This window comes from Pteropus medius, unplaced genomic scaffold (assembly GCF_902729225.1).
Source record: "Pteropus medius unplaced genomic scaffold, Ma_sr-lr_union100, whole genome shotgun sequence".
Classification (NCBI taxonomy): Eukaryota; Metazoa; Chordata; class Mammalia; order Chiroptera; family Pteropodidae; genus Pteropus; species Pteropus medius.
This window is the reverse complement of record NW_024344370.1, coordinates 6,020,399-6,047,956: the sequence shown is the minus strand read 5'-3', so window position 1 is coordinate 6,047,956 and position 27,558 is coordinate 6,020,399. Positions and strand designations below refer to the sequence as shown.

General features: G+C 36.8%; 1 protein-coding gene across 2 annotated transcripts in view; it reads right to left on the bottom strand.

Annotated features, from left to right (window-relative positions):
• The window catches only part of RAB3C (RAB3C, member RAS oncogene family), a 233,697-nt gene that overhangs the window by 100,803 nt on the left and 105,336 nt on the right, over positions 1-27,558 (bottom strand). For both annotated transcript variants that reach the window (XM_039869985.1, XM_039869984.1), the window contains exon 3: positions 26,032-26,150. In XM_039869985.1, the coding sequence (XP_039725919.1) occupies positions 26,032-26,150 (119 nt within the window). The remainder of the gene's footprint in view (positions 1-26,031; positions 26,151-27,558) is intronic.

Sequence of the window (27,558 nt, the reverse complement as noted above, 5' to 3'; positions counted from 1 at the left end):
AAATGTATCAATAATCACAACAAATAAAAATTTATTTCATTAAATACTTGCATAATTTTAATATTTCATGTTTGAGAAAGTCATTTTTTTGAAATACAAATTCTCAAACTGTCTTATTTTTCATACTAAAGATTGGTTCAAATTCAAAAGTGGAAATATAATAAGTCAGTGATAATGTGAAAGTTTTCACACTATTGTTTAGTACTCAGCAGTCCCCATACTTAGCAGTTCTTGGGTTCTCAAAGTGCTGCTCAGTGGGAATCTTTAGAATGGGAGACTCCCAGGTACCCTGGCCTGACCTTCACCATCACCAGAGAGAAGCAGGATTCTTCCTGCAGCGTAAATCAAGGCAGTAGGAGCTCCTCTCCCTGAATAGTGCAACCTTCCAGATGCCCTCAGCTGCTCCTTCCCTGTCCTGTCCTGCCTGCTCCCTGATGTCCAGCCCTGTCCAGCCTGCAACACTCTCTTACAGTGGTCCATGGACATACAGCCACTTTAGTATTCAGACGGGAGATTATTAGGAGTGACTCACTGATTATAATTGTCCCCAAAACAAGAATATCATTTCACAAAATGCATCCTGCCCCAAAGAATGACAGTCTACATCAGATGAAAACAAATAGATTAAAGGGAAATGTTAATTGGAAGTAGCCAATTAAGCTTTTGTTATGTCAGATTAGTTTAGGCTTACAACCACATTAAATCAGGACATCAAAAGGCCTTGCCCTAGAATAATAAGTCAGGAACCACACTGACAGTTTCTTCTGTAAATTATCTGTGTAAGCCCTTTTGTTATTTCCTCTTGTCACAGCCTTGGTGGCTGCTGCTTTTCGGTGGGGGGGATTGTTGTGTGAGTGATCAGAGAATGATTTCCAGTTGACAAAGTGTCAGCTATCAGCTCCAATTGCATGTCTAAAATTCAGCATATTAAAGCTAATCTGACTTTTTTTCTCACTTTTATTTTCCCTTTTTGGTTTCCCTGCCTATGCTTTTTGGAATTTAACTTCATCTGGCAGAAAAGGTTTTATTGATTTGTGCAGGAGCCAAAAATAAAAGGCCATGAAAGTACACAAGGAAATTTAGAGTTAGCTTTCTGGACGATGCTGGATAACCCAAGATGGAGGTGGTCCCAGGGGGTGCTCCGTGTATTTGTGCAACTTATTATTCTGGTTTTTGCCTGTCTTTCAAGAGGAAACACAAGGTTAGTATATTGGACATGATAGAAACATTTATTTCTGTCCCTCTTTGCTGCTCTTCATGGCTGGTGCAGTTGTTTGAATATTTGGGCTGTCTATCCTTGGTCTGGGGTAATTACCACTGTTGGCGTGTTAGGGAGTGTGTTGTCCCCCAAAGACAAAGATTACCACTCCTCAGTGTCTTCCTGACTAAATTGCCTCTGGGCTGTACACATATTCATGCTGAGTGTGACACTGATGCTGACCTCTTTCGTTTTGGCAAGTATTCTACATCTAATAGGTGTAAGGTACCTGAGTTGGGAAAGGTCCAACTAGAAATCATAAGACATAAGCATCAGTCCCACAGGAAAGAGCTTGCCCCTCGGACAATGTTATCCGGATCACAATCATTAAACTGCTTTGGTTACCTAAATTACTTAGTGACAGTTTCTACGAGACCTTTGTGAATAACATGCACAGTGTAATGATTGTGTTGTAAAGTACAAGTCTCATCCAGGGAGAAACAGAGTGAGTATACTGTATAGTTCACTCCATGTGACAAAGAGATGAGGGTTAACCCCATAAGTAACAGAATTAAATTTTTTTTTGGTGAGGGGAGGGAGATCCTCCTTCTCCCATCCTGCACAGCTGTCCATCGGCCCCATCACAGCTATTTCATCCCCGACACTACCAACGCTACAGAATTGCTGTTTTTCTGTCTCCCCCTTTGTTCTGTTTCTTGTCTCATCACTTTCCCCATCTTATGGCCTTAGTGCCTTCCTGACAGAGTCAGCCCATGAAGGTGACCCTTTCTCTCTCAGACCTCCCATCTCTTCCTGGGAAGACCAGATACTGAACTAACTTCAGGGTCTCCTAGGTCAGCCTCAGCTCTCCTTAATGCAGAGTCTTCCAGATGCGCATGAGTTTTTTCTTGCCTTAAAGAATATTTATGGTGTAGGATTAATTCCGGATAGCAACTATTTCAGGGAAACTGGAGGTTCTGGAAAACTGGATTCTGGAAAGTTGAAGATTTACTCCATTTATAAATAGATGGGAATTTACTGGGCATTTCTTAAATAGTATTTTTTTAAAAATACGATAGTGTCTTTAGATCTATGATTCAGGAATCTGGAAATGGCATGTGAGAGCTCTGTAGTTTTTTTCCAAAAAATCTTGTTTTCTTTGGGTCAGAGAAAGTTAATTCAATGGTTCACTTAAAAGATGCCTCTATATAGAGAAAGATCAAACTGATAATCTCCACCAGTTTCCTTCACACATTTCAAAATAAATGCAGGCTCCAGACAGGACACCTACCTTAGCAGATAATTATTTTCGTTTAGCAGAAAAACATCAAGCTTCGAATAACTAATTGATTCAATAAATATTTATGAATCTTGGAGGAAGTTTAAATAGGCTCAAAACATCCTATTAACCACTTTTTCAACAGGAATGTAATTTTTATTTTAATGATTTCTCTTTACTCTTTAATGTCCAGGTTAAAACTGACGCTGCCTAAGATCCTGAAATGATGGTTCCCTCATCTCAACTGTCATAAAGCATTTAGCTATAAAGCATTCAGCTGAATTCCTTACATGTAGTTAAGTCATCAATGACTATTTTCAGATTGGGAGTGAATTTCCATAATTTAATCTTTTGGCAAGCTGGTGTATGATTACATTATTCAAATAACATACTATATTTTAAACTGATGAATATATCTGCATTTTAGGTCGTAGTTGAAAGGTAATAAAATGGAACCAAGTAGCATAAAGAAATTTTAGAGTGATGTACTTTCTCCTAAAGCTTGATATCTTTTTCTTGTTTGGTACTTCACTTAATAGCTGGAGAAAGACCATCAGCAATCAGATTCCAATTTGGAATCAACCAAAAGAACAACTATTGAGAATTTTCACTGACTGGAATCTCTGAGAGTATATCACAAAACTAAAGATTAAAGAGTTTAAGATGAGCATATGCAAATGTTCCACACAGAATATGTCTTTTCCTTTGCAAATACCTTTTTCTGCAGTGGATTCAATGAGTTTTCTGCACTTTGATCCTTGACCCATTCTATCCAAAGCAATTCCGTAACTTGTTTTCAAATATATTTCTTTAGGACACCATCCTGTTGGAGTGTTCCCAGTTGTCTGAGTTCCTAAACCCCTCACAGAAGCTGGTAGCTTGGTCTTTTCCTAGCACTGAATTGCAGTTCTATTATTCAGTTATAGCAGTAGTATTTTGTGAACTAGGCCATTATTTCGTGTGGTAGGGGATACTGCTTAGCTGACAGATTTGTTGCTGCATATTTACAGAGTTCAGGAAATTAGTAGTTACTAAGTAGGTTCAAGAATTGATTTCAGTAGGTAGTTATTTTGAATTTTGCTTATGTGCTATAGTTTGAGTTAAAGTATTTTTTAAATCTCTGAAATATTTTATTACCAGTTTATGAAAAATCTAGGGTCCTAAATACATTTAACATCTCCCTGAGTCAGAAAGTAATCAAAGTTATCATACAGAGTCTAAAGGCTGATTTCCATTTCTACTTCCATGCTTTATTGTGCTAACTGCAATTTTGTTTTGATGTCTAGTTGAAAAGGCAATGACCTACATCTAAATCATTAACTCACAGCTTTATTTAAAAATACTAAAACAGTAGGTTTAATTCAGCATTCTGAAAAGCAATTAAATTTTTCACAAATGCAAGGTCAGGTCAGTAAAATAAGCAATTTATTCACAAACTGTAATTAAGCCAGGAAGTATATCTCCTTCTCTCCCACATACCGCCATGCATGGCTTCTACCCAAGCCTCTTCTCTTGTCTTCTATTCTGCTTCCTGACTTTCTCTCAGCCTCTCTGACTTACATCTATAATCACTCTTCATAAATCTGGCTATGGCTCATACCCGACACCATTTCACTCTTCAATAGATGTTCATTGAGTGTCTACTGTGTATCTTTAGGCACCGCTGTGGTACCACAGATGTGGCAGTGAGCAGATACCCTTCAGTTCTGTCTTTGGCTTTGTCTCAACTATGATCCGGATCTTTTTAGCAGACCCCTGACCAGAGTAAGGTCAATTTCTATATAAGATGGCACAAATTTTTATTTTCATAAATATAGCACCTTTTCCAAATCTAACCTAGTTTTAAATCTTGCTTTAAAATTAAGATATGAATTACAATGAGCTACATAAATTAAAAAGTGAAAGTTTTACAATCTGAGTTTGAAGATTCTACTGACTGAGAAAATAATTTCCATATATATTAAAAGAACCCAGAGTGAAATCCTATACTCAGTTCATCGATTTCGAGAGTGAGAGATCTAATTTTTTTCTTTTTTTCAAAGCCTTTTAACTGAGTTTTAATGTTTTCTAATAAACATTTCTTAGAGTTTCTGTATCTATTACAAATGGTTGCTGAAAGCAAATCTTCCCCAGCTGATTCTTAAATAAAGTTACTGACATGCAAAAGCAATGAGCAAGGTCAAGCAATGATTCATTTTGCCACATATATCATACATCTATTTCCCAAAGTCTTAAATAAAATTACAAAGAATAATGCAATATCTTTCCTCGAAGCACTCAACAACAAGAACTAAGAAGCACCAACTATATCGCTCATTATTTCCTTTTTTTCTAAACCTCTCAATTCCTTCTTGTTCATTTTATCATTTCTAAACTTCTAGCCTTTGGAAATCAGTCTTGTGTCAGAGTGAACATTGCATTAAGTTGAGAAGAGTGAAAGGGAAGACTAACATTGAGGAGCTAGCCCTACCATATACAAAAATGTATATAAGCACTAGGTGTTAAAATTGTGTGATACAAGTCAAAAATAGAAGACTAGAATGATGAAATAGAATAGAGATCCTTGAAATGGATCCAAGCCTATAATTTTAATAAATTTCAATACCATGTAAAATAAAATAATGAACAAATAAGTAATGATTAACATAGATTAATAATGGATGAAATAATATCCTTGTTATCTTATGCAATCATAAATTCCAAATGGACTAAAGAATTTGATTTAAAAAAAACCCTCAAGCTTAAAAAATTATCGATGAAATCATGGTGATTGAAGCAAAAGAATAAATTATTAATAATAAAATTAGTAACTAAAAACTTTGTTCAGCAAAAGGCTAAAAGTAAAATAATAGATAGTTATTCCTGATGAATACCACCAACTTTAATATGACAAATCAATTTAACGTAATAAAAAAAGGAATATCCTCTCTTCATTGTAGAAATGATTAAAAGATGCAGTGACTCATATTCTTTGACAGACCTCATATTTACCCACCAAAACCTAATTCACCTTCTCAGTGAAGCCTTCTTTTACTCCAAGCAGAGACAACAACATTCTATTGGCTCCTAGATACCTATTTATGATACTGTAGCTTTTTTTTTTTTTTACTGTACTTCCCTGTAATTTATCCTTTATGTTTCTGTTTATTTTGCTAATTCATAAGTATCTTTTTATTTCCAAGGCCTAGCAGGATGCATGTTCCACATAATGGGTGCTAGATGAATGGCTGTTTAGTGAAAAGAAAATTCACACAGAACCAACCACTTTGGAATTCTTTAGGAATCATGATTCCTCAATACTAGGATTTTCTTAAGCTTTATAAAAGAAAGATTGGGAAGGGCAAACTATAGGAATACATAGTCTGAAGAATTGCTTCTAGAAAAGATGGAATAAAAAAGAAAGTGAATAGGTGCAAAGTAAAATCCTATTAATAAATTATATTTGTTAGGAGTGAGACTATTTTCTGGAGCAAATAAGCCTATGGTTTAAATGTGATAGAAGTTTATTCCTTTTGCATATAATGTCCAAAATGAATGTTCCTGAATGAGGGGATTGGGAGAAGCTCTCTTTCTAGAAGTGATTTTAGAAACCCAGGCTCCTTCCATCTTCTGGCTCTACCATCTTCACCATATGGTCTCCAAGATTCTGCATTAAGCCCATTAAAATAGGAAAATGGATGAAGAAGCAATTTCACTTCTTAACCACTGGAGTCTGGTATGGCATTCTGTTGGTGAGAATCATACATGGCCCATCTAGGTCCGAGAGAAGCTGCAAACTGTACTCCCTGACTGCAACCATTGCCAGGTAACTTTGCTGTAGAAGACCGTGCATAAATTTGATGGAGCTTTAGCTCTATCTTATATATCTTATAAAGATTTTCTATATCTTCTTTTAAATTCTTTCTATATATATACACATACATAAGTATACATATATTTAATTATTTATGTACATTTAAGTTCTGAAAGATAGTTATGCACATGTGAACCCACATCCAACCCCCCACCCTCGACACACACACAGGGTTTATGAATCTTTTGAGAAATGCGAGGTTGGGGCTACAAGCAAGCCAGCACAATTAGAGGTATAATTTTCCCCAAACTAAAATGTTGAGTAGTTTTACTTAATTCTCTTAATTCAATTGCATTCCGCTTTAGAGCTATGGTTCCTGGACTTTTTGAAATAATTGCTGCAAACACTATGAACCAGGCATTATGCTAGACAATGGCAACACTCAAAAATGAGCCATGGTTCTTATCGTTTCACAGGAATTATCAGCCTAGAGGAAAGAAAAATACAAAAGCAGGTAATTATAATGCCAAGGATAAACACAATGACAAAATATGCACAGATTTTAAAAGAGTTAATTATCTTTCTTATTCTTAGCATTTCCCAGCATTCTCTCTGGATTGATATTGAAATTACTTCTAGATAACGTGGAATAGCCTACATGCCTTTCAAAGGATTTTCTAATCTCTTGTACAAGCAAGTGTGAGGGTTGGGGTAGTAAAGGTAGGGAAAGTTCCCTACTGTCCTAACACATTTTGTTATTGTTGGTCCAATAACAAAGATGGCAGGAAGTAGTGAAAGGGAAGTTTAACAGAAAAATCTTAGAATGTGAGTGTTTTAAAATTTTTTTCTACTATATTAAGGTTGTCTATATATCTCTAAAGAATAAAAATACAGGATGCCAAGTTAGGTTTAATTTCAGATAAATGTTAAATAATTTCTTAGTTTAAGTATGTACCAAATGTGGCAGGAAAATATTTATACTAAAATGTATTCATAATTTTTCTGAAATTCAAATTTAATTGGACAGTTCATACTTTTTTATTTGTTACATCTAGCAACCCTATTAAAAGTTCTAGTAAGGATCCTTCAACTATTATCATAATATATGTCTATTATTGCTTAAAAATCTCATTAAAAACAAATTTGGTCAGAAACGATGAAAGAAAACATGTAAAAGGTTTCATTGTAGGTGCTAACTCAGTGAGAACTATTTACTCATAGTATGCTTTAGTTTCCGAGGGGAATGAGACATCTCGAGGCTTCTGTCAGAATAATTAAGAATGTTAAAGTCCACTGCTTCGATTTAAGTTGCCACTGTCCTCTTGCTAGCTTTCGTGTCTCCTGATGGATGGATGAACTATCAAGCTCAAGAAACCAGTTTTTTGATCTAGAAATAGGAATCAATGACATAAATACCAACAGTACTTATTACAATAATAAGTATCTTTATATTTGCAGAGTGTTACAGTTTTAGAATCTTTTTAGATTCTGTAAGCACATTTGATTTGCAAACCAACTTTGTGATACTTTCCTATTTCAGGATGATATACATAAGCTTCTTTCAGATTTTGGAAAAATTTTGTCAATTCCCTCTGTAGCTGCAGAAGTAGCATGAAACAAATACTGCTTTCCGTTCTACCCGTCAAACATGTACTTTATGGATGAGTTAATTATTATGCAAGATGATACCGAATCACATTAAAGTTGTAGTAGCTGTTAATGAGAAGTCATAAATCAAAGTCCTTACTGTTAAGTGCAAGCTACAAGATGTAGCTCTCCTGAAATATCATAAGGATGGCTACGTGTGTGTGCATATATGTGCAATGACTCTCTAACTCTCAGGAAGTTAGCAGCTTTCTGATTCCTAGTTAAAATAGTCGGCATATAATCCATCCTCTCTCTCCTTCACGGTGTCTTTGTTTTCCTTCAGCCCCACAATCCCTAGAGCTCTTTGCAAATGTGATGATAAGGGCTGGGTAGTAAACTGCATGAGAATGTTCAAAATGCTGCTGGTTTCATATTTTCATTCTCTGACAGACTAGTTACAGGGAAGATGATGACTTGCCTAGAATGAGAGGTTGTTTTTGTTCATGTATTTTTCCCCCCTAGCCTCCACAAGGGACAAAAAGTCTCTCCTATTTATATTCATCATAAATCCTTTGGAACTTGGAGATCAGGCTGGGGATATAAAACTCTCCTCAGAAAGTGCAAATATCCCCATCTACCCAAGTAAGTCGATGATCAACTTACACATGCTGTAAATTGTTTTAATGTGATTAGTCTCTGGAAAGTATCAAAACAGTCAAATAATAGGAGTTGTTTAGATAAGGGGAAAATCTTGTAGAAGGGGGAGTTATATAGGCAAAGATTGGGCATAAGCATTTGTTTTCTCATTCATTCATTCATTCATTCATTCATCAGTTACATATTAATTGAGTGCCTACTAAGTATAAATATAAGGTTCTTTGAGCGATCCTTAAGTAATATAGGGATAAATCTAATTCATATTCAAATGTCAAATACTTTGTAGCACAGTAGAGGAAATGAACAGGTAAACAATAATAACGCAAGGTAGGAGGAAATTAAGTGCTTACACATGCATAAGGGAAAGTGCAAGCAGAGCTCCCAAAAAGCAACTGGCCCTGACCAGGAGATCAGGAGGAAGGGGAGATAATCAACATTTAATGAATATCTGCCTTATGGCTGGTCTCAGTTAGGACATTACCCAAATTATTGGGGAGGGGGATATATTTGAATTGAGATTTAGAGGAAGAAGAGGATTCTAGAGATCTGCAGTAAGGACAAGAGCTCTTCGTTCCACTGGAACAATAAAGGTAGCAAGGAGCCCCGCACATTTGAGTAATGTGGTCTGGTGTGATTGGGGTTCAGAAAGGTGTTTGAGGTTCTCCTTCCCAAAGAGTAGGCCTAGGGGAATGGAAGCTTTGGATTTAAGAGAGTGACTAGCAGATGGCTAGCGTAAAATTCCTGGCCACATGGAAGAAACAAAAGGAAGGCAAAGGCTGAGACACTGGCCATAAAGGAAATCCTAGGGTCAAAAATTGATTCTGCAATAATGGCCTGATGATCAAGGCACTACATATCTTATTTCTCCTGAAAGACTAGGAAGTCTGGGAAAGCAGGATGTGATTGATTTTGGCACCTTTCACAGTGATTGCCACATGAATACCCTTCTATTAAAACAAACAAACAAACAAAACAATCCTTGTTTTTAGTTGACTATCATTCAGAAAGTCATAAGCACGACCATCTTTCTTTTCTGCCGAATCAGAAGTCTCATCAGAGAGAACAAGGAAACCATGAGAAGGCAGAGTATACACTTGTCTCATTTCAAATGAGCTTCAAGTGCTACTGCTGCTGCTCATGAGAATTCTGTCCTAGATTGAGCTAGCTGGCAATGTCATACATGGCCAGTAAACCACATGGCTAGTGGCTGTTTGATGATATATTTACCCCAGGCCTACAGGAGCCTCTTCCAGATCAGTCCTTCTTCAACCACTTCTATTAATAAGAGAGTCAATGGGTCCTGGGAACATTTGCAGAGGCAGAACTAATGATAAATCTTTGATAGGAACAACTTACTTCTCATCACTGCATCTCTTTACCTCTTCCAGGGGAAACTACTTGATTCAGCCCATGGGTTCAAGCTCATGTTTCTCACATGGGAGGAAGTCTAGAAGGAGCTCCACCTTCAAAAGCAGCTGGCTGGGCTGCAAGCCCTGTCTTTGCTGTTAAGACTAGGACTTGAGATCTGAATCCTGCTGTTCCAAACATTTTAAATTTCTAATTTAGATCTAGACTCCATACTATGTCTCTACCTGAAGCACAGAATTTCTGAAAAAAGTGGCAAACAGTGTAGCATTAAGACCCAATCCAATGTAAAAATATGTGGGACAGAGTTATCAATTTTAAAAGCAGGGTTATAAAACATCATTCTGCAAAATCTAAATAGACAAAAGATTAAGAAGCTATATAAAACATATGTATGTATTTCCTCCAGAATGTTATAATAATGTTATAATAAACGAGAGTCTGATTCCAATAATACGTGACTAAAAAATTGCCTTCGCTAAAGCTCTCATCTTTCAATGTAACTTCACATTAGAGGACAATGTGCTTTTGAAAGGTGTTCAGGTGATTCTAATGTGCAATCTGGAGAGAACTGCTGTCCAATGTGGATCTGGGAGCCAGATGAGGACCTGAAGCATCTGCAAAATGCCAGACACATTAGATTTTCTCCTTTATTCCTCACAACCTTCTTGGAAGTTAAGAATTCTTTCTCTATTTTAAAGATAGTCAGGTAAGGCTGAGGAAGTACTGTGGAATTCCCAAGATTATTTAGTCTTTTTGGATTTGTCTGACTTTGAGGCAAGGGACTTCAATTAAGGGTTTGCAAAGCCTTTGTAGCTCGCACCAGCCTCAGACTGCTCAGCGTGGTGCCTCTTGCCCTTCTAGAAATGAAGCTCTATCTAATAATCCTGCCCTTTTCTTTCATTCTTTTGCCCTCCCTAGATCTCTATCTCCACTGGCTTTAAATTGAGGGAATTAAAAAAAAAAAAAAAAAGAGGAAACTTTTTCTTTTTGTCTTAAAAAAATTTCCCCTAAAATAAGCTGTTCAATCCAGCTACATACATTAAGTCATTTTTGGTACTTTTCAACACATATCATAAGGTCATAGGATATAAATTCCGTGCTCTAGCAATTTAGAAAGGACTCATCTCCAGAATATAAACTATGAAGACAAAGATTTACATAAATTACCATATTAAATACATTTTTAAAGTTCACAGTTTATCAAGAACAGAATGATAAGAAATAAGTTAAATTGTAGCAGAGCATCCACTTTTTTTTTCATATTGCTTAAATATTTGATATACAATTAGGATGTGCTGGGGGAAAGGACATAGCTGGTTTTTATGATAACTCCTTAAATGCCAGGTAACAAATCTATCAAAAATGTCATGTTTAGGATCAAGCCCAGGGTGACTCAAAGAATTCAGTTTGAGAGAAGGAATTTGATCAGAGATGGGGATAGGGATAGAACAGGAAGTGAGAATATTTGTTGTTTTACTATTTGCTCATAGAAAGAAGAATGTTTTGACATTTTGACATCAGCATTTTGATGAGGGCTTTATCTATATGACCCTGTCATATTGGCCTTATACTTCGTTTCACTTCAGTGGCAGTGAAACTGATCTGAATAGCAAAATTTCAGAAGCCAACAGGAAGGAATGCCGAGGGGAAAGGGAGATGTCACTTTGAACGGTGGGAGGGCCAGAGGAGACCTGCTGCTGTTGCTGTAGCTGGTGCGTACTACTTTTGTCAGCCTTTTAGGGTTCTTGATGGGCTTGTTTAGGGAACTTTTCTACAACGTGGTCTTCCCCAAGAACGTCAGAATACAATATTAGAAGCTCTACTTATATTCAATTCATCCTTTATTAACAGTCAGTTTTCTGTGTGTGCTTTATAATGTGCACTGTAGATTGATACAATGGTAGGTACTTATTATTTGTGAATAAATAAGTGAATATTGTGTAATAAAAAATTTGGCTGATCTTTGTCCTTAATTCCTGTGAGGTAACATCTAAACCCTTGATATTTCTCAGGTGACTAGAGTGTTTTGTTATTCATGGTGGCCCTCTTAGAGCATACCTGAGAGTTTATACTAATGATGTGACTCAGAATGAAAATGGGAGAGTGGGCCTGTCAGGAAAACCAACTGTGTGATTAGACAGTTGGCACTCTGAGTCATGTGATATCAGGCCACCCTCTCAGAGGGAAGGTGGGTTGAAAATTGAGTTCAACCAAGAGGGCAATGATTCAAGCAGTCATGCCTATATAATGAAGCCCCATTAAAAACTCTGGACACCAGAGCTTAGGTTAACTTTCTTGGTTGGCAATACTCTGCATATTGTCACACATCGATGTGCCAGGAATATAATGTATTCCTGGGGACAACAGAAGCTTCCCATTTGGAACCTTCTCAAATTTTGCCCTATGCATTTCTCTCTTTGGCTGGTTCTGATTTGTGTCCTTTGTTATAATAAAATTATAATTGTAAGTATAGCGCTTTCATGTTTCTGTAAATCATTCTAGTGAATTATCAAACCTAAAGTAGTCATGGGAAACCCTGAATTTGTAGTCAGTTGGTCAGAAGTGATAGTGACCCTGGGGACCCCAAATTTATAGTTAGTATCTGAAATGAGGCCAGTATTGTGAAGGACTGTGCCCTTAACCTCATTTCACTCTGGGTAGACATATATTGGGATATCTACTCAAAAAGTTTTAATTGCTATGAGTATTTGTTTCAAAAAAAGTTTGGAAACCACAGAGGAAACAACTCAAAGCTCGTGACATCTCCTCCTTCACCTGCCATTCACTAGTTGCTTTCAATATGCTATGGGAAGGAAAACTATTAAAAAATTCACTTAATATTTATAAATTAAAACTAGGTCATAGGACATAATAGACTTTAAATGAGAACTGTTCTAAGGGTCATTCTGTGGGTAAAGAACATAAGATTAAAGGCACGGAGACTGACGTATGATTGGGCTACTTGTAAGTTATTTTACTTATACCATGATTCTTGCTCTTTGGAAATTGATGGTACAGAAAGTGAAAGGTTTGTGACAATATTTAATATGAGCTCTGTCTAATTTTAATGGAATCAGACATTATACAGAGTGATCTATTTTCTCTAGTGACAAAATATAACCCTCCCATGACTAATGTTGTGCTATTTTTCTAATTTTCTCTTTTGACTAGTTTCCTTTAATGTCTGTCTGTCTGTCTGTCTACCTACCTACTTATCTACCTACCTACCTACCTTCCTACCTACCTATCTTGCTTTTTAAGGAGTGGGTGTGTAGGAGGGGGTTGGTTTACAACTGATAATTGAGATAACGATCTTAATGAACAGAACTGTAAAGATAAATGACCAAGCCCATCCCAATGGTAAAGGAACAGATGGGGTTCCAGAACCTTCCAATCAGAGTAAGGAGCCCTACATCAAGCAACAATGTCACAGGCTGAGAAAATGGGAGAGATTAGACTGGGGCTGTATTAATTTAGACTTAGACAATTTGGCCTTTCTACTCATTTCACAATGTCATGACTAAGTGCATATTTATGCGCTGATCAGGCAATTAGAAAATGAGAACCAATACTATGCATCATAAGCACTAAACACATTCATTGAGGTTAGAAAGCAAACTTGATGGAGATCATATTCATGACAGACATGAAAATATTGGAAAGGGTCAAGGAAGCCACGAGTATGACTGTTTATTTTTAAATCCTAGAACTCTGTTTTCTAAATACGATCACCAACAATCTCGCAGATCAACTTTTAAACAATTATGAATAATACCACATGGAAACTAAGCTGAATATCTAAGATTTGAAAATGGGCTCTTAGCACAATCTCTTTCCCTGATGATTGATGTTACACATATAATTATTGTCCTTCAAGACAAATCTACTCTCCCAAAACAGGCAACTGATTTAAAAGAATAGAAGATATATTAAAATAGATAGAAACCAAGTAAATCCTATGAGAAAATTCCTGCATTTGCAATAAATATTGTGACGTAAAACTGTACATAAGGAGATGTTAAGGAGTCTATTTTCAGAGAGCAAGTGAAGCAGAACAAATAGCAACCATATTTATATAATACCTTTTATCTAAGAGTCCAAATCTGTTTATATTCCCTATGTAGTCTGACTGAGGTAAGGCTGTCAGCTAATAGAATTTAGCTTCTAGCCTTTACTTTAGACTCAATACTTATAAAATAGTAATTACCACTTCCAAAGTATAGTTAGTTGAGGTTAGTTTGGTGCCAAAACACAAAGTCAGACAGAATGGGCATCTCTATTTCCTTATCTCCTTCTCTGTACAGCAGTGGTCCTCAACCTTTTTGGTACCAGGAACCAGTGCTCCTACAAGAATCTAATGCCTGATAATATGAAGTGGAGCTGAGGCGGTGATGCTAGTGCTGGGGAGCGGCTGCAAATATAGATGAAGCTTCACTCACTTGTTCACCGCTCACCTCCTGCTGTGTGGCCCAGTTCCTAACAGGCCATAGACAGGTACCTGTTCATAACCCAGGGGTTGAGGACCCCTGCTGTACAGAATCAGCACACAAACTGCTAATATGTGCTTCATGCTTCAGTCTCCAAGCTATTTGCTATTTCCTAGATCACTCAAAGATAAAAATAAAAAGTAAATAAGTAAAAAGATTCTCTGTGACCAGAATATAAGCCCAGGTTTGCTCTCTTTGGTCTGGCAGATATTGAGTAAATTGAAATGCTTAAGTAAGGCATCTTTAATTTAAGGCTTTACATTTTTTAATGTATCTGCATTTTTCATGCAGCTAATTTTTATCTCAGTGTCCAGCCTGGGAGATTCACTGAGAGAAGCCAGAACCAAGTGTGTTAAACAAAAGACTGAGCAGAAAGAAAAAAACAAAAAACAAAAAAAAACAAAGAAACAAGAAAACCAATAGATAGAAAGTTGGTTGATGGGAAGAAGAAAACAGTAAGAAAAACTTTGAACTGAGGCTATGAGAGATAAGTAAATATTGCCCAATGGGTTAGATGACATTGACATTTCTGGCTCTCTCTAGGTGCCCTGAAAAATGTGCTGTATATTTACTGTGCTAACATATTCCTCAAATATATTTTCCCCTCTAGAAAAAAAAATACCATTTTAGGGATGAAATGTGCTACAGGAACTAATCTGGTAATTTCAAGTCACTGCCCAATATGTAAGATAAGATACATTTTTATTTCACTTTATCAATTCTATCCACATATCTTCTCCATCTTATTGAGCAGTCAGGGGTCTTATTATTTAGACAAAATTTTGGTAACATAGTCAGAATCTCCTTACAAGATCTGAATTGATAGCATTGATTTATTTCATCATAACGGTTAGATACTTCCAATCTTCAGTCATCAATTTTTTAGTGGACACATAACTGATATATGCCCAGGACTGTGCTAGACTATGAAGACAAAAATAAATAAGATCTAGTCCTATATATTTATCTTTCTGTCATCCATACATTCATTCTTCCAATAAATATTTATTGATTACCTAGTATGTATCAGGGACTATTCTAGGTACATATGATATAATATTGCATAAAAGATATAATACTGCTGTTCTATGAATCTTGCATTCAATAAGTAAGTTATAAAATGCATTATAGGATGATAAATGCTATGGGAAAAAAACATAAAGCAGAGAAAGGAAATAGAGAGTACTGAAAAGGGTTGCAATATAAAATAGGGTGGGAGGGGAAAAAAGGCCTTGCTGAGAAGGTGACATTATAGTGAAGACTGGAAGGAGGTGAGGGAAGGACTGTAAGGGTGTCTGGGGGAGAGACTTCTAGGCAGTGGGAATGCCCTGAGATGAAGGCATGTCTGGTATGTTCCAGGAATAGCAAAGAAGCTGGTGTGGCTAGACCAGACTGTGAGAGGCAGAGTAGGAGAAGGTGAGGACAACGAGGCAAGTGAGTAAATTGTACAGGGCCTTGTGGGCTCTCGTAAGGGCTTTGGCTTTAATCCAGGAGAAGTAGGATGCTGTGACTATTTGGAGCAGAGGTGTGACATGATTTATAGTTTGACAAGCTCACTCCATATGCTGTGCTGGGAAGATTCTGGGGGCTGGGGCAGTGGTAGAAGCGGGGCTACCAGTTAGACTATTGTAATAATCCAAATGAGAGACAATCGTGGCATAACCAGAGTGGTAGCAGTGTATTATGCATCGAATTGTATCCGCCCTCTCCCTCCCCCCGCAAAATGCTGAAGTTCTAGTCCTTAGTACCTGTGAATGCGATCCTGTTTGGAAAAAGGTTTTGTAGATAATCAAGTTAAGATGGATTCATTAGAGTGGGCCCTGGTCCAATATGCCTATATCGTTATAAAAAAGAGAAATTTGGGCACAGAGAGAGACACATACAAAGGGGAGATGATATGAAAACACAAGGAGGATGGCATATATGGGCCAAGGAATGCCTGAGGCTACCGGAAGCTAAGGGAGAGGTGTGAAAGATTCTCTCTCACAGCCCTCAGGAGCCAACCCCGCTGACGCTCCAGTCAGGGCTTCTAGCTTCCAGAACTGTGATATAATAAATTTTTGTTGTTTAGCCACACAACCTGTTGTGCTTTGTTACAGCAGCCCTAGCAAACTAATACACAGTAGAAATGGTGGGAAGCGGTGGGATCCTGAATATATAATTGGTCTTCATTATTTTTGGATGCCACATTTGTGAATTTGCCTGCTTGCTCACATTTATTTGTAATCTCAAAGTAAATGCTCATGGCACTTTCACAGACATTTGCAGACATGAGCAAAGTGAAAAATCTGAGTGGCCCGACACACTTATTCCCAGCTGAGGTTGAACAAGGCCATGCTCTGCCTTCTTATTTCAGCTTTCATCCTATAAATAAGTGCCCTTTCACAATGTATTTAGTGCCATACTTTTCACATTTTGTGCTTTTTGTTGGTGATTTTTGCTGTATAAACGGCCTCCAAGCATATTGCTGAAGTGCTGTCTGATGTTGCTAAGTGCAGGAGGCTGTGATGTACCTTATGGAGAAAACATGTATGTTAGATAAGCTTCACTTAGGCATGAGTTATACCGCTGGTGGCCATGAGTTCAATGTTCACAAATCAACTAAATATATTAAATAAGATGTCTTTACCCAGATGTACACATGGGACAACGATTCACTGATTCAACATTCCTTATAGCGCATAACTACCTCGAATAACAAGAACAGACTACACTTGGATTAAAGCCAAAATATAACAGCATTTTGCAGGACTGGATGTGGAGTTTGAGAAAATGAGGAGGTAAGGTTAACCCCAATGTTTTTGGCCTGATAAACTGGAACAATGGAGATAGAAAAGACAATGGAGGGAAGAGGGTGTTTTTCAGTTTTTGTTTTAGTTTTTTTGAAGGAGTTGTGGATTAGGAACCATATAACTTCTAAATACAAACTTCAGTTTAAGTTGTGTTATCTGTACAAGAAAAACGTTTTTTGGCTGGGTCAGGGCAGTGATAAGAATTGTAGTCATAAGATCCATGGAGAGGAGCGACTCCTCACGCCCAGTGCGGGGTGGTGCTAAAACTGGGGGTCAGACATCTGTGTTCTAATCCTACCACTGACCCTCTGAGCTGTGACAGGACCAGCTCTACAGGAGATAGGACCCTCGAACGCGGTAAGGCAGCCCCGAACGAAGGCTTAGCAAACTCTCATCATAGAGAGTTTTCATATTTAACATGAAGTTACTTTAATTTAAGACCATTATATATGTTTGGAGAGAGAGGAGATAGAGATAGAGATGGGGTGGGGAGGGACGGGGAGACAGAGAGAGAGAGAGAGAGAGAGAGAGAGGATCATAAAGGGAGAGAATATTTGAAGGCAAAATCTCATTCTAGTTCTAGCATATCTGCAATGGTATCCTGAATGTCATAGAAATGAATTATTTAAAACTGGTGGGAAGATGGTGGCAGACTTTTATCCTCAGTCTGGTGGTTTTTAAAAGACATCAATCTGCTCACCAGATTTTCTGCTATAAAAAAAAAAAAAAGAAAAAAAAAGCCAACCTTTATATTTATAGTTCCTCATTGTGTTAAATAAAGGAAAATGTAAATAAATAAGGTGAGAGGACGTAAGCCAATGACATTCCCCTACAGGAAATACAGCAGCCTGTGGCCAGGCCATACTTAGAAGACAAACAAGTTTAAAGTCAGGAATGAGGAAGATTTTAAGACAAGTTAAAATGCACTGCAGTATGTATAGACATTTGAGCCTTAGTGCTAGACTTTCAGGAAGTGTCTGGACAATCGATCCAAATTTCATATACCCAGGGTCATGCTCCAACTGAGACCCAGGAAATCTCTGGCCACGACCCATCTCAGAAACATTTTAAAGGCCGTCAAATTTTCAGTGGTGATATTGTGTTTCTAGAACTACTAAAATCTACTAAAATCTATCTAGCTCTCTAATAATTCATTTATTTCTTAAATCAAGTCCATTGTAAGATTCAAAGCACCGAAAAATTTGCTTTCAAAAAGAGGTACCTTCTGTTTTGTCAAAATTATGGAGCCACTAACTTACTGCTCTTGACTTTATAATTCTACACAGTTTTCTCCTTACAAACTGCCGGTTTAAGCAAATGGGGATCTAGAAAATTAATCTAGTTACCGGCCATGATTATGCACATTTTCACCACATGGACAAATTAGAAGATGCTGTAAACTTGGTTGCACCTTCCAATATGTTGCTTACAGCCACCTTACTTTTCTGTGTCTTCTCACAAAACACACCAATCAATTCAGATAACCTCAGTATAAATGTATTTTTCCATGGAGGTTTCACTCTCTCATTCAATAAATATTTCCTGGGCAGCCACTCAGCACCAGGCACTGGGGTAGGCCCTGGGGTATAAAGATGAATTTTTTTTAGTCGATGAATTATTTAGTCAATAAAGAAGACAAGCACAGTCCTTGTTTGTCTTCAGGGAACTTGGAACCCAGCAGGAAAACAGAGAACTAAATAAGCACTATACGATGTTATAAGATACATATGCCGGTGGTGCTGTTTTGAGATCCTACTGCAGGAAAAACTGAACAAATCTGGTACTAGAAAAAACTTATCAGAGGAAATGATGGTCGAGCCGAGAGCAGAAGTCTGAGAATAAATTTGTTTGAACTGTATGGAGGTTGGAGGGATGTAGTTTCTTATAGAAGGCAGAGCAGGTGGAAAGGCCCAGAGAAAGAGAAACCCAGAGGTGTGAGAAGTTTAAGGGACTGAAAGAAATTCAAAACTGAGAAGACTTTAACAAGCATAATAATACAACATCAGGATCTAGTTTTTAAACTATTGGATGTAATATAAGTACCCAAGGCTCTCTTCAGAGAGCATAACCTCAAACTGCTGTCTATCTAAGGTATAAGACAAAAGATGATAATTAGGGAATACAGTCTAGGTAGCATGGAAGCCATGCATTATTTTGAATGGCTACCATTCAATGTTTGGATTGTTTGAGACCAGAAGAAGTCTATGTGCTTGGATTATACTTGTCTAGCCTCTCACAGGGGCCTTTACTGAACATGCTCTAATGTTTGTCTTTTATGTTTTGAAGGATAGTAAAGGAGTGTCTTGAGGTCTTTTTAATGCTAGTTATAAAAGCCATTGTTGACATAAGCCCAATGTGCCCCAAATAAAGAACATTTCCATCAGAATTTAATTCAAAGAAAACTTTCTTTGCCCTGGGGGATTAGTATGGTATTTTTTCTCTTTCCTATAATGAGAGCTGCATAATATACCATGTTTACTTTTTTCTTCTTTCTTTTGGCCTTGGTTTTCACCTTGGTTTCAATGAGTCTCAGAACTAAATTTCAGTTTAAATACAATAATCCTTTTTATCTCATGGATTTCTATAAGTTTTTAAATTCTCTACCAGATTCCTTTTCTGCACCCCCTCAGATCCTCTTGGACTCACCTGTCTGAAGGGCTCTTGCCCTCTTGTTCCATTCCTCCTGCCTACCACTTCTGTAAGAGCTCTGCTCAACTATCACCTCTGTTATCAACGAAACAAGAGCATAACCCAAAGTAGCTCACCTCAGGCCAATGGCACACAGCTCTTGCCTCCCACACTGAAGCTTCCCTGTTGCTACTGAAATGAGTCATCTATGCATGTGTAACTTAGAAATTTGAGGAGTTAAAGTCCTAGAAGTGAACATCTAGCCCATAGAAAACAAGAGCTGATGGGAAAATTCTTCTCCCTTCTATCACATAGTCTCTTTGAAGAAGTTCCCCATGAGATCAATGGTCAGTTCCACTTGATATGATACCAAAGTGATGATAAATTTGCAAGATGCCTCCTAGTGTTCTTTCCCCCTTCATCCCTGATGCGCTCTCTTTTCTCATTTTTGCTTCCCTGAAACTGTGCTTCCCAATAAAGCATTAGCACTTAAGCTTTTCTACCCAATTTCTAGGGAACAAGGGCTAAAACAATATTATCTCCTGATTCTTGGGAATTACTCTCTAGTCCTACTTTATTAACCAGATTATATGTATTTTTTGTTTTTACTTCCTCACGTTCTTTTTTGAAAATTATGGACTAAAGATAAATTTATAAATAAGCTCATAGTAAGCTTCATTTTGTGCTAATTTTATAGAACTTAGGAATTTGGCTAAATTAATGAGGATATTTTTATTTTAGTTTCTCAAATAAAATTTGATTGGAAAATTCACATCACAGTCTAATGTGTTTTCAAAAAAGGAACAGCCTCCATTATTTATTTATTCCTTAAAATAATTTGGTAGCTTGCTGCTATTTTCTACCTACCTTCTTAACAGACTAGAATTTGTAATTAAATTTTAATAAACATAGGACTTAATCTAAATCTCCATATAATTAGTTTAAGAATTTTACTGAGATTACAGCCAACAAGGATTTTCTTTACTTCTTCTGTAATGGAAGTGCATTTTATTAGCAAGAGTATTTGAAATTTTAGTTGCAAATAAGTTTCAATTAATTTTTTTTTATATATAATAATTTTCTGTATTTTTTCTACTTTAAGGTTAGCACTTGGAGATGAGTAATTTAAAGAATATGTTCTTTTTTGCTTGTTTCTCTTAGGAATACCTTATTTTCTGCTACAGAAAGTCATCACTGAATATCAACAAGCTCCTCTCTTTCCCACCACTACTCAATAACACTGTATATTTAAACCAAGTTTCAACTGCTGAATTGGATTTTTTTCCAAACAGGTTTCTTTTTTTTTTTTCTTATTATATAAGTCTCTTTTTATTACTTAAACATGTCCCAAGGTTTTTGATGAGTTGATTTTTTTTCAATTAAGAATAATTTTTTTAAAACCCGTTTTGTGTTAGTTACTATGTTAAGTAAGGGACACAAAGTCTCTCTACAAATAGTTTATAACCTTTTGGTAACTTAATACAAATCTATACTTAAGAATAATAAAAAGTTGAATATTTTTAGTGTCATAGATGTATTTAGTGTCATAGATGTCATACAGTATTAAATCTTTTGTTGGGAAGAAGAATAGAACCAGTAATTCCAAACTGTGTCCAACTGAAGTAATATTTTATAATTTTGTTGAGAGATGAAGGAAGTATGTGATCCTCTAGGGTTCTTTGGATCACTCATTCAAAATATATATATTGGATTAATGTGGAATATACATACAATGTAATACTAGTTTTAAAAAGGAAGGAAGTTCTGACATATGCTGCATCATGAATTGAACCTTGAGGACATTATGCTAAATGAAATAAGCCAGTCAAAAAAGGTAAATGCTATATGATTCCACTTAAGAGGTAATTAGAGTAGTCATATTTGTAGAGGTAGAAAGAATAGTGGTTGCCAGTAGCTGGGAAAAGGGGAGAATAGGAAGTTATTATTTAATGGATATAGAGTTTTAGTTTTGTAACATGAAGAGTTCTGGAGTTGGATTATAGTAATGGTTACACAACAATAAGAATGTATTTAATACCAATGAACTACACTTAAAAATGGTTAAGATCATAAATTTTAAGTTATGTATATGTTACCAAAACAAAAATTCAGAAATTTTTTTTTATAGGATTGTACTGTATTCAGTACAAGGGGAAAAAAATTAATAAACTCACAGTCCAAAACAGAAGACAAACTATAATCAAATAACAACAGAGTCAGCTAGGTTCTTTATGTGGTCTGGATAAGTGCTCGGGTAGCATAGACACACAGATAAGAGAGTGAATAGTATTGTCCACTGAGAATAGAAATTGGTATGGGTAGGAAACAGGGTACTGATATCTTCAAAAGCTTCAAAGAAAAGCTGCTATTTGATCTGGGCTCAAAAGGCAAATACAAATTTGAAAGGATAGCAGAGACGGTATTCTTAGCAGAGGAATGGACACATTAGAAGGATGGAACATTTGTAAATTGAGAAAAGTTCTGTCTGGTTGAAACACAGGATCAGTGGAGGAGAATGGTAGTATATGATGTTAGTGAAATAGATATGTGGAGGCTACACTTTCTACCACCTTAGAGAGTTTGGATTTCATTCTAAATCAATGGTCTTAACCAGAAATGGGTTTCAGGATCATTTGTGGAGCTTTGAAATATACATGCCAGTACTTGTCACTGGAGATTTGGTTTAGTATGTCCAGAGTGAATGTGTTCTCTACTTCTTCAGTTGTCAGAGCTTCACAGTGATCCAGGTGGGTTCCCAGAATCTCCAATGTAGGTAATAAGACATTACTAAAGATTTGATTTTTAAGATGAGAGACATGTCAAGGTTCATTAGCTCTGATGGCAGTATGATGGATGACTTAGAGAGAGTGGAACTTGACAGTAAGAAGACAAGATAGAAAATTCTTAAGGTGCTAAATGCTAAGGCTTCTAAAAAGCTAATGCCAGTCTGGACTAAGACAGTAGCAGTAGGAACAAAACAGAGGAATGAGAGGCATTCAGAAAGTCAAAACTATTGAATGTGGTAGTCAATGAGATGTAATGAGTAAAAAAGGGAGAAATTAAAAGCAGTGCTCAGATTTCTATATCAGACAACTGGATGAGGGTGGATCCATTAAGTGGGGTAAAAAATGCTGATATAGGTTCAAATTCCAATGTCTAGAAGATTGACTTCACAGAATAGGTGCTCAATAAATGTTAAATGAATAAAAAAAACTCTTCATAAACCAATGATTATATATTTGTGAATGAAAAAAATGAGTAAGTAAATGTTGATTTATAGATGGGCTTTGTTGGTTTTTGACAGACTTAGATGTCTGGCTGAGGTGGAATGGAAGATTGTAGAAAAGATATACAAAGCAGAGGGAGCCATGAAGACAAAACAAAACAAAACATCCAAAAAAGTTGGACAGTATAGGTTGGGTTCCAGAAAAAGTAAATAGTACAGTTTGGCTCTAGAATAGTGAGAAATGAGACTGTAAAGATATAGTGGCTTCATGATATGGTGTGTCTGAAAGTCAGTCCAAGAAAGTTTCAGTTAATTAAGGAGGTTATGGTGAGTCATGACTTTTGGGCAAGAGTCTTCTATGATCTCTAGGATCACGTTCTTTTAGAAGACCCTTATAGCAGCAGTGGGACAGGATGGATTGGCATGGGAAGAAATCTAAAGGGAAAAAGACCAGTTAGCAAGCTACTATGAAGGTAGAAGCAAAAGATAATAAGAGGAAACCGAGCAATGATGATCACAGAAGGAAAAAAAGTCAGAAGCAGATTCAAAGGATATTCAGAAAAATTAATATGCAACATCTTGCCCCAGATTGGAAAGGCTGAAAGTTAGAACTAGATTCAGGGTGGATCCTGGGTGACAAAGTATTGTGGTCTCAATGGAGAGAAATAATAATGTCAAGAAAGTAAACAGTTTCATGTGAAGATAATTGATTCTGAGGAGCCAGTAGGATGTTCCGGTGGAGAAATATTTGGGGCACCCAGAAATGCAACACTGCAGTTTAAGAGGCAAATTGGAGCCAGAAATTTAAACTTGGGAGCATTCTGGTATAGTGATAAATGATGTGTATGAGTAGATAGGATGGCCAAGGAAACTGAAACTAAGCCCAGGGAGTGGGGGGAAACGGGAGTATGCTTCCCTTTGGCTGATGGAGGGGAGTAAAATCTAGGGAGTAGAAAGAGAAGCAGTCCTAGCAAGAGACAAGAAAAATCCAGAAAACGTGCCTCTCAGAAGACAGGAAACAGAACTTCAAAAGGGAAAAATAGATAAATAGAGTCAAATAGAGAATTTGAACAGGAGGAGGACTGAGATAGGGCAGATGGTCTGTGGACAAGTGAGAAAGCCTCGGTGGGGCTGAAGCTGGATTAACTGGGATTACAGATGGATGGTGTGGAGGGCATGAACTAAACTTTTCCTACCATTTGTGATGCAAGAGTCAGGGGCACTTTTCCTACCATTTGTGATGCAAGAGTCAGGGGCACTGATAGCATGGCCCTTAGCATTACTGCCATTCAGTTTTAATGAATTCGGTGTAGCCTTCCATGTATTCTCAGTAGTCATATAACTTTCACTGAAAAAAAGAAGGTGGGAAGTATGGGTGTAAACAGCATTTGGGACCCTGAAGTCTGGAACCTGATTCATGAACACCTTCTGCCTGAGAGCACTGGATCTCAACATTTCCTGAGAGGAAATAGTCAAAGTTAAAATGTTCATTTTGCATGGCAATATGTGTGCCAGAGCTATGTGTAGCAATTAACTGAACAAACCTTTTGTCTCTAATTTGAAATGCTACTTTTATCATAAACTAAATCCTCACATAAATGTGTGTCTATATCTGAACTCTCTATTTCATTCCATTTTGTACCAAACCTGCTGGTATTTAATTGAGATTGCCTTGAGTTTATGAATTAACTTGACAAGAACTGGCATTTTTACCATATTTTGTCTATTAAAAAAAAGGATACTTAAGATAATTTTTTTTTCATATAGCTTTTTTCAAAAGCTTTTCTTTTTCAGTTTATAGCTATATATTTCCCTTTTGAGTTGCTATTATCAATGGTATTATTTTTTGCATTGTGTGTATGTGAGTGTATATGTTTATGTGTGTGTGTGTGGATGTAAGAAAGACATAGGTTTTTCCTCAAATAAATGATCAAAAGTTTTTAAAAATCTAAAGCAAATTAAAGTTTTTAATAGAATCTGACTTTCACTGAGCTGAAAGACATGCAAAAAAATCACTTCAGATAATACCATCATGTAAAAAAAATTTTCTTAAAAGAATGCAGTGTATTTCACCTTTGTATTACTATGTTTCCTTACATAAGACAAGCTGTGACTGTATTTGGAGTTAAAATGTGGTGTCTGTTCAGTCCCGGTCCCACCAGTGGGAGCTCTATTTTCCACCTAATACCACACAAAGCTCTAGCTAAACTCTGGCTCTGTCCACAGAAAACCAGCCCTGTTCAGCCCTGCTGCTTGAAATCATGACCATGGAATTGGCTCTCCTCTGCAAGTGCTGACAGAAGAGGCTGAAGGAAGCTTTAGCCACAACGGTAAGTCCCCAGCTGCAAATCACACTCACCATAGACAGAGGTATTTACAGATAGTTTGATATAGCAATGAGTCAGAAAGGGTTTGGGGTTTACCTTATCCTTTATCCCAGTATTTTGAAATTTCAATCTGAGGAAAATCTCAAAACTATTTAACAAATCTAGACAAGAGATCAGCAAACTTTTATAGTGAATGGCTAGATAGAAAATGTGTAGGCTTTGTGGGCCATGTGGTCTGTTACAACTACTTAACTCTGTTGTCGTAGTGAGAAAGCAGTCATAGGTAATAAGTACATGAACATGGCTGTGTTCTAATAAAACAGCAAACTTGGCCCGTGGTTCATAGTTTCCAGATCTCTATTTTAGACTAATAAATTTCCAAGCCATTATTATTTATATTTTAAAAAATCAAAAGCAATGCACTAGACTCCATAGAACTAAGAATGATAGTATGCAAAGCACGAAAATGAACAAAATGCAGAAAAATTACCAAAATGATTTTTTAGCAACCCCTAAATAACAATTCTGAGCATAGTTAGTATTTGTTTGCGTTATGAAGCACAAGTGGGATTATAGTATATAATAAAACAACATATTACATTGCAGTGTGGTCACTGCTTTGAGGAAGAAGAGAGAGATGAGTGAAAAAAAAATCATTGTTATTAATGTGAGCATTTGCTCTTACTTACCAATCCTGTACCGCGTTGAAGGATTCTTCATTTGTGATGTCATACATTAAGATAAAGCCCATGGCTCCTCGATAATAGGCTGTGGTGATAGTTCTGTATCTTTCCTGGCCTGCTGTATCCTAAAAAATAACAATAATAATTTCTCACAAAATAAGGCAATACATCTTTTGGGAGGTGATTAATGATTCCAAAAACAGAGTCTAAATTGTACTTGCAATGTATAGCTATACATCTTTTTTAGTCTTCTTTTTCCTAATGATTTTCATATGGCAGCTATGCAATATTATGAAAAATTCTTTTTTATGGTAAAAATCTAGCTCAAAGTACCATTAACCAGCATCTCACAATAGAAAATAAAAAGATTAGACCCATCAAAATTGGTGGCTTTTTGCATAGTTTAAAACCAGAAGAGTACATTAGCACTATCATAATATATTTAAAGCTATCTACTAAGTACAATTTACTTTGGGGAAAATATAAATTTATGAAAAGGTCCCTGCTTTTATAAGCATAGAGTTTAGTCAATTGTAAAATGAGAATAAAAATACCTGCTTTGTATGGATGTTTGAGTCAGACAGGTCTGGATTTCCTGCTTTCCCATTGGATAGCTGGGGGAATGTGGACAAGCCACTGAACCTCTGTAAACTGAACCTCTCTAAGTCTAGTAGGCTTGTTAGGGTTACATGAAATAATGCATGTAAAGAGCCTGGCACACAAAAAGTTGTCAATAAATAACATATATTGTCTGTTGTGTCTACAATTTTAGGAAGCCAGGCTCATAAAAGATGGGAGATAGCAGCTTACAAGTATAGGGGGGTTCAGGGCCTGCAAAAGAGAGGGCATGTAACAGTTAAATCTGAAATTCAGAGGCAGCTGCAACACTGAAATAACCTGTCATGTATACTGAATAGTGATTAGCTCAAGAAATTATTACTCAATTCAACCAACTTCGCAGGACCTGAGATATCACTTGCAATCCAAATCTCCCTGGTTCCCCCACTTTGCCACACTCCCTGGAGACCGGGCTCTGACTTCTCTTTCTTAGTACTCGAGGTGCTTTGAACCATTTTGCTCAGATATGTTACCTTCTTTCTGACATCAGTCTGGATCCTTTTTCTCTCCTCCAAGTGATGCTTCCCTTGTGCACGGAATGCATCCCAGCTACCCTCAGACTTAATAGGCCTTGAAGGAAAAGCTAATGTGTCAGATGACTGAAGAACAGGTTTCTTTATCATCAAAATGAAACTAGTATCTCCTGGGTCTTACTGTTGGGACAGGCTCATGTTGGATATGCTGACCCTCTCCCATAAGGCCCCCTGCTTGGATGCTTATACTCCACTGGGGACTGACTAAAAGTGGCAAACTCAGGGTTGCTTACAATCGCTCCTAATTTATATGGTATAGTCTATTTGGCCCCTGCAAGTTCAGAGAAGGGTGATCAAAGAAGGCTGAGGAAATCAGCAAATGATTTGGGGCAAATGTGGAGGTGTGAAATGGAAGTTGAAAATTAGCTAAGGGTGTGACTTT